The sequence below is a fragment of the Dermacentor silvarum genome, chromosome 1 (genome assembly GCF_013339745.2).
Source record: "Dermacentor silvarum isolate Dsil-2018 chromosome 1, BIME_Dsil_1.4, whole genome shotgun sequence".
In the NCBI taxonomy this organism is placed as follows: Eukaryota; Metazoa; Arthropoda; class Arachnida; order Ixodida; family Ixodidae; genus Dermacentor; species Dermacentor silvarum.
This window is the reverse complement of record NC_051154.1, coordinates 18,325,969-18,338,338: the sequence shown is the minus strand read 5'-3', so window position 1 is coordinate 18,338,338 and position 12,370 is coordinate 18,325,969. Positions and strand designations below refer to the sequence as shown.

Here is a 12,370-nt window from a genome sequence, read left to right as displayed (position 1 = left end):
GGCCAGTCCCGGCACAGCTCCCATAGAACCCAATGCATTGGTAACCCCGCTGTTACGTTGCAACTGTGGGACCGTTCTCGCATCATACGTTGCGAACTGCTACACCGCGCCGGCCCGAGCGGCCATTTTGACTTTTCATGTCGCTTGGCTTGGTTGCTTGACGATGGCATTGACCGCCCAAAGTGCTGGGGGCGACATTTATTACGTATTTTCAGTTTCCGCCAGCAAAAGTATGGCCTTTGATATCCGCTTTTGCTATCTAAAGATAAAATTGGTTTTGGCTCATAGATGTTCCATATAAAGTCCAAGAGCGATAACGCCGTCGCTGCACGCCGTATGCTTTCTTTCGCGCGCGAGACACAGTCATCGGCTCCCCTCGCACGCTTTCACTCGCACATACAGCACACGTCGCCGCGCGCCGTATGCTGTATGTGCGAGTGAAAGCGTGCGAGGGGAGCCGCGCGGCCGTATGCTATATGTGCGAGTGAAAGCATGCGAGGAGAGCCGCGCGGCCGTATGCTGAATGTGCGAGTGAAAGCATGCGAGGGGAGCCGGCGACTGCGTCTCGCGCGCGAAAGAAAAGCAGGGAGGAAGCGCACCTCCTTCCGCTGCGCTCCAGGCACCAGCGAGGGAGTGAGGGGGGGGGGAAAGCGGGCAGCGTTGTGCTCTGGCATCATACTGCGCGGCGGCGCGCGGTCCCGCGGGCCGTATCTTGAAAGCGATCTGCGTGGCGGCAGATTCTACGCAGTGTAGGTGCGTCTGCGGCTCGTGGCTTTGTGCGTGCTGTGTGTTCTCGGCGCTCAGTTTGGGTTGAAGCGATAGACAACAGCACGAAGTTCACTTCGCTCGCTTCTGCAGCGGCGCTTAACTGCGCGTGTCCGCGCTCATCGAGTGTGATGTGTTCATGTTTGCCTGTGGGCGCTGACACCATGTTTGTTAATTAGTTAATAGACAGTTTTAGTTTAGCGTTAGCGTAATAGCGGGGTTACGGGAAATAGCGTTACCGTTCCGCAAACGAACTTTGCAGAAAGAGAGTTTTAGTATAGCGTGATAGCGTAGTTTACGTGCGGGACGCTATTCCATTACGCTTTGAATTTCGCATATAGGGCACCTAATTCTATGTGTGTGTGTCCGGAAAGTGCGATAGGCAGCGCAATGGAAGCCAGGAGCGCGTTGTATTTTTACTTCACATGTCCGTCGATCTGCAACGAAACAGACAAGCAGTACAAGCTGTCTACCATAGCCTCCGAAGTTCTCCAATCTCAGAGGCCATATGCCGTCGTCGCGCCTATCTCCCGACTTTATCGACAGGTGGCGCTCACATCTCGTAGAATTTTTTTTTCGTTAGGCTTAGGCGCGTTCGAAACGAGAAGCGATCTCGTAAACTCCGCTAAATTATCCATAAAAACTTATTGTCGATCCTGCCTGAAGGTAAGCGAAAGGCATTTACGCAGTCATTTCCTACCAACGAAGTCAATTATTCAACAGCAACTCCAAATTCAGTTTGAAGCGGGCGGCCGGGACCGCCGCCATGTTTTACGTACACTACATAAACACGCTAACACGGTAACGTTAACTCTGAGAAATAGCGTGCGCACGGTAAACGGTATGGGTCGTTTAGTGTTCTGCGCATGCGCATTTCGATCCCGCTATTCCGGTACGCCCGCTATTCCGGTAACCACGCTAAACTAAAACTGTCTAATAACCGAATGTTTACAGGTTTATACAGACTATAAAACTACTATTCTTACTTTGTATAGCTCATCGCAATCGATACTTCGGCTGTAGGGCGAAACTACTTTTTGTCGCACGTAAGAATTAAAATAATATTGTGTGCAGTTCAACACTACTCCCATTTCTCAATTTTTCCTGTTTCCTGGCTCTTGCGTTTCCCGGCTCTTACGTTTTTTTTTACGGTCCCGTGAAAAACTTAACAGCAGGGTTCTACTGTACATGCGACAGTGGCCGCGCCGAGGAAATGTCCACACGTTATCCACAACATGCGAGCCAACATTGTCTCTGGGGTTCACCGTTGGCGTCCGTTGGCCACAGCACCACCTCTGCAGATTCGATGGCACGACTCCAGCGGACTCCAGTCCCACTTCTGCGGCGACGCAGACGTGGGCAAGAGCAAGCGTCGCTCGCGCCGACGCGCCCTGCTGACGAGAGCCGCAGTAGCCGTTGGTGACTGCCGGCTCTTTTCCCAGCCGCCGAGCATTGCAAGCCGGACGCAGGGGGCCGCCGAAGTCGCTGCGCCGAACTGGCCACAGGCATCTCCATTGCCAGGGGTGGCTCGTTCGTAGGACGGGGCAGCAGCGCAGACGATGTGCAGGTGACAGCAAACCAGGGGTGACTCCGCTCACGCTGCGTACACTGAACGCACTCGACAAACACTAAAGTAGTGCAAGGGAGAGGAATTCGGCACACGCATCGCCCACGTGGTACGATGTTCAATTCGGCTAGCAAAATTTCGGGTGGAATATCCGATCCTAAGTTCACGTGAACAAAGCTTACTTTTTTGAGTCGAACGAGTAATTTCAATTCGTGCGAGGCGAACTAATGAGGGAAGCAATGTGCGACACATTAACACCACGGTCCACCAGGTTGTGTCCCTCCACGTGAGACAGGCGGCTTCGTAAAGCCTTAGGCCCAATGTGTCGCTACCCTGACAACAACTGGCATCCAAAAAAAAATCCCAGAAAGGGCACAAGAACAGGCAGCCACGAGGAGACGTTAGCTCTATGAGGTGGTCCTACCCCGCTCGGTGCACAAAGCATCCGAGTTTACGGCGCCCACCGTCCCAGACGGTGTTGGAGCGCCCGGTGCCAGGCTGCAATACCAGTCAGCCCGTAGCGGCACCCGTGGCCCGCGGCCACCCGGCTCCCTGAGCTGCGACTTCCGAAGTCAAAGAGAAAGAAGCTATTTACATAAGAAATTCGGACCACCCACGAGGCTTCCGTACTCACTCGCTTCAGGCTTGCCAATGCTCCGCGGGCGCTACGCCTCGCTCTCCCAGGATGCAGACCACGTGGTTTTCGTACCGACGAGTGTACTTCAAAACACCCGCGAAAAGGCTTAGCATGTTGCAAAGTTCAAACACGCTACAGCAACCGTCGCCTCGCTCAAGAAAGCACGCCGCCGACGCTAGCGATCAAAATCCACACTAGGAATACGCTTCGGTTGAAACAAAGGTTGTTTCGAACCGAGCAAAACTGCCAAAATTATCGTCCAATGCCCTAAGAGGTCCACGTTGGTCAGCCAGATGTGGGCTCTCACATGTGCTCTTGGGACAAAGGAACGACAACACAGTAAACAATCAAAAGGGCGTTTATTGCACCTTTCATACACTAATACACACTAGCCGAATTACTACCAATAGAACATTCACATGGGCGTGCGACAAATCAAGGAAGTCCACTCACCGCGACCCGATAGCTAGCGAATATGTTCGCCCCATGCTGTAACACCAATGCCTAGTCGTTCACTTGTACGGTCACGCGAACAGTGGCGCGTTCTAACGATCCGTGTTTGTCCATACTGGTGTCCAGCTCTTAGCCTCGCGAGACGGTCTCGCGAAGCGGGCCGGCGCATGCACGAAGCATTCATGCGTGTTGGTCACCGATCCCAAGCCAAAGAGGAAGAGCCTTCGACCTTTTTCTCCCCAGTCAACCCGCCGTTCGGTGGCGTTAGCATCGCAACACTCACGCCATCTCTCGCAACCACTACGACTGCCTCCGGCGCTTAGCCACGCGGTGAAGCCGGATTACAGGAGCCGCGTGAGAGTTGCGCATCCCCACAAGACTTATAGGGAAGCTGAACTCTCTTGCGCACCCTTATGCTGTTTAGTCCACATGGCTCTTGCATCTCTTGTAATCTGGCTTTCCCGCGCAGCTAGGCCCCGCTGTTGGTCGGCATAGTTGCACAATGGTATTAGAGATGGAGAGTGTGCTAAGCTGCTAATGCCATGGCAGGGTTACTTGGGCACAACAGGGAGTACTCTTTTTCTCTTTGGCTTGAAGTCAGCTGGGTGCGCAGATGTTTCGCACGCACCAGCACACTTCGCGGGGCCATTCCAAGAAAGACTTCAGAGCGGGGCACCAGGATGGACGAACACGATCGTTCGAACGCGCGACTGTTCGTGTGACTATACACATGTAGAATAAGATCTGCCAGACGCATTCCATGCCAGACGCATTCGATGCGTCTGGCATGGAATCCAGACGCATTCGATGCGTCTGGCATGGAATGAACATATTCATTCTATATCCTGTCAGGGTGGGCCGGACTCACTCGATTCGTCAGCGCCCATTGGCATGTTCCATTGGCTGTAGTTCGGCTAGCTCGCATTGGTGCATGAAAGGTGCTATAAATGCTCTTGTGATTGTTTGCACTACTGTGTTATCGTTCCTTTATCCGAAGGGAAAGTTTGAGACCTAACAGAGTTAAGATTCCAAAGAGAGTAAAAAAAAACTGACAGTCAGCACTCACCGTACATTGTCAGGCCTGAGGTAATGCAATAAATCTTTAATCAAATCTGGTCGATACTCTTCTAATAAATATGGCCCAGCAAGAACATCTTGAAATGGAAAAAGCTGGAAAAAAAAGTAAAAACTGATCAGAACTGCAAAAAAATATAAATGACCACAAGGACTGTGCAGTTACCACATGGTGCTGGACCGCACAGAAAACAGTGCCATCAGTTGCACGAATTTTATCCGTGGCATGTGAAGCGGACAACACCCCAAATCATGTTTATTGAGCCATGAATGAGACGCCAGGTAACGAGTGCCATCAACAACTTGATCCGAGCGCATGGCCCAGTACTCTAGTATTAGTCGGCAATACTTCAGCCGTGCTAAATGACTGCCTCGTACTGCTACATTTTACGAGGTAATGGTACTGGTATGATATTGGTAGGAGATAGGTATGTTGCGAGATATTGCAGCATGCCATGCACCTTGGTATGCTTCCCTCCTTTTCATGTATTTTGCTCTTTTGCTCCGATGACATCCGGAATGACTAAGGCTCGGCAGAAGTTATGCTCCAAGGTGGGACTGCCCAAAGTCATTTTGGAGCAATTAAAATTGTGTTTTCAAGCAGTTTGTAGGAGACAAAAGTGCATTTTGAAGCACGTTGGAGAAGACAAATATAAATTTTGGAGCAGATTACCCTGATACTGAAATCGTCTAGCGCTTGCAAATTTTAATAGTGCCGGTAGCTTTTAATTAGTGACAGCAATCAGAAAAAAAACATGCATTCTGCAATAGTGAGTCTGAAATTTTGAAAAGTAGCTCTAGACATTGTACAGAGAATGTACGGAGAAGCCACAGTTAGTGAACTACAGTATAGACCACTTATAATGTAACCGCATATAGTGCAGGACCGGATATAGTGCAGTCTCTTCAGACTCCCGTTAATTTTCCCATAGCACTCCATGTATACACGTATCGCTTATAGTGCAGTTGCGGGAAACGAAATACCAGTTACAGTGCGGCTGCCTGGGAGTACGGAAGTCAGCGGAGACGGCGAACGCTCCCCTCAAATGGGCGCCCCAAGGAGTGCTCGAGGAAGAAAGAGAAACGAAGTGGAGGAGAAGGGCACGTGGTGCGAACGAGCAGCCAGTGAGGCTGAAACCAGAATCTTGAGTGCGAGTCGTGAAATTTCACGGCGCGCATAGCGAGCGAGGGCCACGAAACTTCCAACTGCCGGCCAACGAAGCTTCAGGGAGCGGGCGGCGCCGGCACGGCACGGCGAAGGGCGCACGCGGAGACCGCGGACTGTGAGGGAGGAGGGCGGCAGGGAAGCGGACTTCGCATCGGCAACTCCGCCGCTTCGGTGGCTCCCCTCGCCCTCCCTCGTAGCTCCCTCACTTTCGACTGTCATTCTGCGCGCCCGCCGCCGTGCACGCGCCGCCACTCCAGCCGGCCCGGCGCGAGCTCCTCGAGGTTTCGTTTTCTGCCGTTATCGGGAAGCGGGCGTTTGCCGGCGTGGGCAGCTTCGTTGTCCGGCCTGGGACAGCGCCGCTGCTTCCCTCTGCGCCGTAGCCGCAGCGTGCAAGGTCAACAAGTGACTAGAAAGTAGAGGAAACAAAGGAGAAAGGAGGGCTCACTGCCACTTTCTACGCGTGGCTACGGTAGCGTGGCTGAGACGCCGGCACGTACACGCATGTTCCGGCGCAACGCGAAATCGGCGGCCTTGCCATTTGAGAGAGGGTGAAATTTCCACCGCGTTTTTTTTGTTTTGTTTTGTTCGCGCGCGACATTGAGGGGTCTCTCCTAAGCTTTTACTCTGTGCCGGTGTCATGAGCCAATAAAGGAAGAAAGAAAGAAGAAAAAGCAGAAGATAAGAAGAGAAGAAGACACGAGGAGTTGGTGGCAGAAATAAAGAAAAAAGAAGTTAGAAAATAAGAGCGGCTGAATAAAAGGAATGCAATATGAAAGTAGAAGAAGCGCAAAAGTGCACGCGCAGCTACGTGGCCAGTGGGAGAAGGGACACGTAGCCGAGGAGAGCAGCCCAGCTACGCTCTGGGACGACGGAGGCAGAAGGAGCTGAAGGCCGAACAGGAAGGGTGGATCGCGGAGACGGCGGCAACCCAGTGGAAGCTCTTCTTCGGCTGCCGCGGCCACGACCCGCGAGCTGAGTGGATGTTCCACCGGAAGCCGCAGCTACAGGCTGACGGCACCGTTTCCCAGATTCCCTGCGGCTACGATCCGCAGGCTAGTGGAGTTGATCGGGCGATCCAGGCGCCTCGGTCATCCCACCGTCCTGACCAGCTCAACAGTGGACCGAACGTCGGACACAACGACGTGTCGTCGGAAGCCGCGACGACGAGGTGACGTGGCCACGTCGAGGGACTTAATGTAAATATTTTGGACTCATCAATTCAAGATAGCTGATGATTTTGTGGAATTACTAGAATTCACTCGTGTTGTAAATTGTTTGTTTTGTGCTGTTTTCTTTGTCGCTTGTTTTTTCAATTATAAATGTTTGTCGTAAACGTACGACTTGTCCCTGTCTATCTTTAGTCCACCGAAATCCGTGACAGGCGGTGCCGGAGCAATGCCGGTCGGAGGCGCGGCCGTGTGATTTGGTTCGAATCAACGAGATTCGACTGTAAATTGAATGCAAACGTTCCAGCCGCATTCCTCGACTGTCGCATACACGTGGCGGCTCGGTGCACATGTTTTGCATATGTGTCGGCCTTGAAAATTGTTGCTTTGGTTATAGTGCAGTACCGCTTATAGTGCGGATATTCGCGACTCCGGCGACATATGTTATAAGCGGTCTACACTGTACTGTGGTTAATTGAAAGCCAGTTCTAGATAATAAACCAGGGCAATTCCAAAGCACCTATTGCTCAACTTTTTTGCACATTATATTTTTCCACTTCTCGAAGCTTCGAGAGTGTAAGCTCCAGGCTGGAGTGCCCCTTTGTTAGATGAGCATGGCCACTTTGAACTTATACCAAATCTTTACGTTGTATTCCTGCAGTAATGAACTCTTCTGCACTTGCGAGGAGCGCCCTACTTGCAACCACATGTTCTTCCAACAATTTCTTTTCTTCTGCAAGCTTGTCTTGCCAACTTCCTTCCACATTCATCCTGAGTACGTATTTGTTCCTTGCCTGCTTAAGACTTCTACAGTAGAACCCCGCTGATATGTTTTTCATGGGACCGTATAAAAATACGTAAAAGCTGGGAAACGCAAGAGCCTAGAAACTGGAATAATTGAGAAATGAGAGCAGTGGCGAACTGCACACAATTTTGTTTTAATTCCTATGTTTGAAAAAAAGTCGCAGTTCTGCCCGAAAGCCGAAGCATCGATTGCGATAGCAAATAGTAGACAGCTATACTAAGTAAGGATAGTAGTTTTATCGTCTGTATAAACTTGTATACAAACATTCGCTTATCAACTAGATTAACAAGCATGGTGTCAGCACGCACAGGAAAACATGAACACATCACAATCGATGAGTGCGGACACTCTGTCAAAACGCTGGGATGAGAAAGCACGGCAGCAGCAGTGAGTGATGTGACCTACGTGCTGTCTATCGCTTCAATGCAAACTGAGCGCCGAGAACACTCAGCACACACAAAGCTACGAGCCGCCGACGCACCTACACTACCTAGACTCTGCCCCCAATGATACAGCCTGGCGGATCGCGCAGTAGGCAGTTGATGCCAAAGTACAACACCGCCCCTTATCCCCCCCCGGGGCCTCGAGAGTGATGGAAGGCGTGCTTCCTCCCCCCTTTTTTAGCCGCGGTCGTCGGCTCCCCTCGCATGCTATCACTCGCACATACAGCATACGGCGCGTGGCGATGGCATTATCGTCCTTGGACTTTATACGGAACATCTATGCGCCAAAACCAATTTTAGGGCCCCAACGCGTCATAGACACCATCTTTAGATAGCAAATACCAATCTCAAAGGCCATGCTTTTGCTGGCGGAAACCGAAAATACATATGTGTTGCCCACAGCACTTTATGTGGCCAATCCCATCGTTAAGCCACCAAGCCAAGTGACCTGAAAAGTCAAACATGGCCACTCAGGCTGGCGCGAGGTAACAGTTCACAACGCATGATGCGGGAACGGTCCCACAGTTGCTACGCAACAGCAGGGTTACCAATGCATTGGGTCCTATGGGAGCAATGCCGGGACCGGCTGAAAATGACGTAACAGCCAGGAAAACGCAGCACCCGGGAGCGTAACAGCGGGGTTCTACTGTAACAAGTTCTAGGCTCAGAGCACTTCAGAAACGTCACCTTCATAGCGCTGAAGGTACGGCTTGATAGTAGTAGCACTCTTTGTAGCTATAGCATACTAGAATATGGAAGAGTGGGTCGAGCGGCCAGCATGGCGCATTCCCGTTCCTGTAAAACCAAAAACATCAGTGGCGCTGCGATCAAACGATATATTCCCGTGCCGAGGCTCATGATGATAGCGGAAAATGGGTCTCAAATTATGCGGTCCAATCAAAGTGGTAACATAACTTCTGGGTCACCATATATCACTGCAGACCCAGAGAGGCGCAATCAATTCCAGGGACAGAGACGCCAGCCCACTGAACCCGCTGCAGCTCGTACCTCCCTAACATTTTGTTCACTTGCAGCGCCCTAAGCCTCCATTTAATTTTTTTTTTTGCACCTCAGCTAGGGAGCGCTGCGCCGCTTGGCCCACTCAACCGTATTCTAGTACACTCTAAATACAGCCGCCCTAGCCATTCCAGCTGCAGCAATGACAGCCTCGAGTGGCCACGCACAGTCAGCCACTTGCCGGAAGCAATGATAAGTCCAGTGCTATAAGCTCAAAAATTCGTGCTTATGGCACTAGAAGGCATTTCACTTGCGGAGGCTAGACGGTGCAAGTGGAGAGAGAGTCTACATTGGTGGCGATGCTTGCCTCCTGAAATCATGGGTTCGTGGCCCTGAAATATTTCTATCTTGGCTATTAATAAGCTAATTTGAAAAATTCTTGTGCTATAACGCTCCCAAGAGGGCACATAACAGCTAGCAGCGTATAACCAAAATTTGCTATGTGGCCTAGTGAGGGGCCCTTTAAGGGACACTAGACGGTACATAGATCTGAAAAAAGCCTGTTAATTGAAATGCTCTTCATTAGTTATAGGCTTTGCATTGTGCATCACATGCAGTTATAATGCATTGGTATACTCACATGGAGCATGCCAGCCAAGTCCCGCACGTAGCTCTGTGGTGTGTCTTTACCCTTGAAGCGGAAGGCAATGCGCCACAGCTCTTGCAGCTCCTGGAAAACCCAGTGCTGGGGGCCTTCAGTGCGCAGCATGTTCAGGTACTGGAACACCAGCTGAACTATGTCGTCTGTGTGTTCTGGCACAAACATGGGGATGGGACAGTAATAATACAATTCACAAAGTGGGACAGGACACTAACAATGCAATCTGTAAACATTTGCATCATGAAGTAACTGTACAGGCTACAAGACACATCACAATGCAAAAATGCTTACACAATATACAAACAAATAGCACAATTCCTGAAATACCTTTGAGCAAGTGCAATTCATTAAAACAAAAGTGGTTCTATGGTTAGGAATCTGGCCAGCACTATTTTCTTGCCATGCATTGGAACCGCTCATCACGCACACAGATGCATTCAACCATAGCATTTCTTACAAAAATCATTAAAGGAAAATCATGCGCTGCAGTCATTTTAGCACATGGCTAGCACATCGCATTTTCCTAAGATTAGGCATGGCTTCGTTAAGGAAGCAAACTGCAGCTTCTTTCATTGTTCTTTGTGTTCACGGTATGTTGCATGCTAGTTAAACGTTTCTTTGAAGCAGTGAACTGTTTAACAATTGACAACTACTTCATTCTTCGAAGTAATTTCGAATGCATAAATAAATTTCGACACTTCTGATTATGCATGCTGCTAGACCTAGTTGGCTTTTCACCAGACACGCTCACCACAGGGGACTATTTTAGATATTTTAAAGTTATTTTTTAATTGTAATTTTTTGAAAACAGTATGATAATAGAAATGAGACAATAAATGAGGATGACTGCTGTCAGACAGCAAATTTGAGATGACAAGTTGTTGCTTGAAGCGAGAAAAAGGTGAAGTTCAGACAATTGCATGCACTATCCGCCATTCCCCTGCTGGATGAAGCATTGTAGCGGCGATTCGCATAAACACTAGTGCGCAATTTCGTTTGCTATTTTATTTGCTAGCATCCGAATGGAGTAGCAAGGTTTACAAAACCCTAACCTGCATTAATTCTGGTAAGATTAGACTAAGTTTCAAAGATGAACTATGGTTTATCTGTTAAATTTTACATGGAAAAATGTCCCCAGTCGCAAATGTAGTCACAGCTACTAGTTTCACAATACTATTGGCTTTCCTTGCAAATAACATTTATTTTAAAGAGAATATTAACATGAACCAGCTAGCACAACCTGGTGTTTTGCTACATGTTGCTCAAACAAGCCCCAACTGGCTCCCAAGTGACTCCCCATAAGCCCTGAACTGCTCAGTGCTTCCTAACTAAGGACAGATGGCCCACAGGCATGGGTCAGAACTTTGTTCAGGCAACTTCTAGTTAGTAAACAACTACCTGGTCAACCTAGCTCAGTGAACGCATGTTGTGTGTTGGTCTTGTGAGAGCATTTGCTTGTAAACCACATTTGTCATGCTGTGGTGCATTGACCCGCTTTTATTAACCTTTGACATTAGAGTCGTCGGAGTTCCATGCTGGTGGCGCATGGAACGTTCTCGCAGTGTCTCAAGCAAATGTTGAAGGGCGGATGAGCATTATGTCTCTTACTGACAGTCACTATCTGGACACGAACACACACACACACACACACAAACTGGCAAGAACAAGCGACTCTAATGGCACATTAGAGCACAATCAGCCTCACACACGTGGCCAAAAAATAGCAAGAAAAATTTCCATCACCAACAAGCTAACAGAGAAATGGGTAGCATTTCTCTAACCCCCGAAATCAACACAAACACAAAGGAGAGTTATATTAAATTGTGGTGTTTAATGTCCCGAAAATGTACAGCGGTTCATGAAGGACACAGTAGTGCAGGGCTATGGATTAATCTTGACCACTTAGGATTCTTCAATGTGCACCTAATAGCAGTGTCACACGGTCACTTTCAATCGTGATCTGGCCTGATCCGGATTGAGCTCGAACCAGATCGAGCCTCTATACAGTCACTTTCGATGGCAATTTTGCTTGATCCGGATCCAGACAATCACAATCAAGCCTCTTGATCGAGATCATAGGCTGACAACCATGTGGTTCTGAGAGTTGCAGACGATTGGCAGATAATAGCCTTACCTACAATGACAAACAAAATATTTTCTAGAAAAAAAAAGAGCTTTATATTACAATTTTTATGGCATACTAGTCAAATTTGATAACTGCTTTGGAGCCACTGAGGACAGCTGGCGCGCTTGAGCACACCCAAAGTCTATCCATTCATCGTATCACGTAGCAGCAATGATTGTCAACTGTGATCAAGAAATTCTATCTGGATCGGGCCTGATTGCAATCGAAGGTGGCTGTGTGACACCAGTAAAAAGTCCAAGTAAATGAGCGTTTTTGTACTTTGGCCTTATCGAAATGCAGTCACAGTGGCCGGGAATCGAAGCTGCGACCGCGTGCTCAGCAGAGGGGGTGGCATTGTCAAATGATCATTTTCAAAAGACTCGGCACTAAACCCGTAGAGGTACTATACCACTGACAGTGCTCCTGGTACTGTGCAAAGACAGCGCCAGAAGTGCTGTCAGTCATATACTTGGACATGTCCAGTGCCAAGTCTCACAAAAGTGAACCAATCTTCAAAAGTGATCGCACGAGGACACCATAGCCACTAAG

General features: G+C 49.3%; 1 protein-coding gene across 1 annotated transcript in view; it reads right to left on the bottom strand.

Moving 5' to 3' along the window:
• The window catches only part of LOC119457502 (insulin-degrading enzyme-like), a 157,329-nt gene that overhangs the window by 106,656 nt on the left and 38,303 nt on the right, over positions 1 to 12,370 (bottom strand). The window contains exons 11-12 of the mRNA XM_037719091.2: positions 9,676 to 9,848; positions 4,489 to 4,592 (exon numbers count right to left, since the gene is read on the bottom strand). Coding sequence (XP_037575019.1) covers positions 4,489 to 4,592; positions 9,676 to 9,848 — 277 coding nt within the window. The remainder of the gene's footprint in view (positions 1 to 4,488; positions 4,593 to 9,675; positions 9,849 to 12,370) is intronic.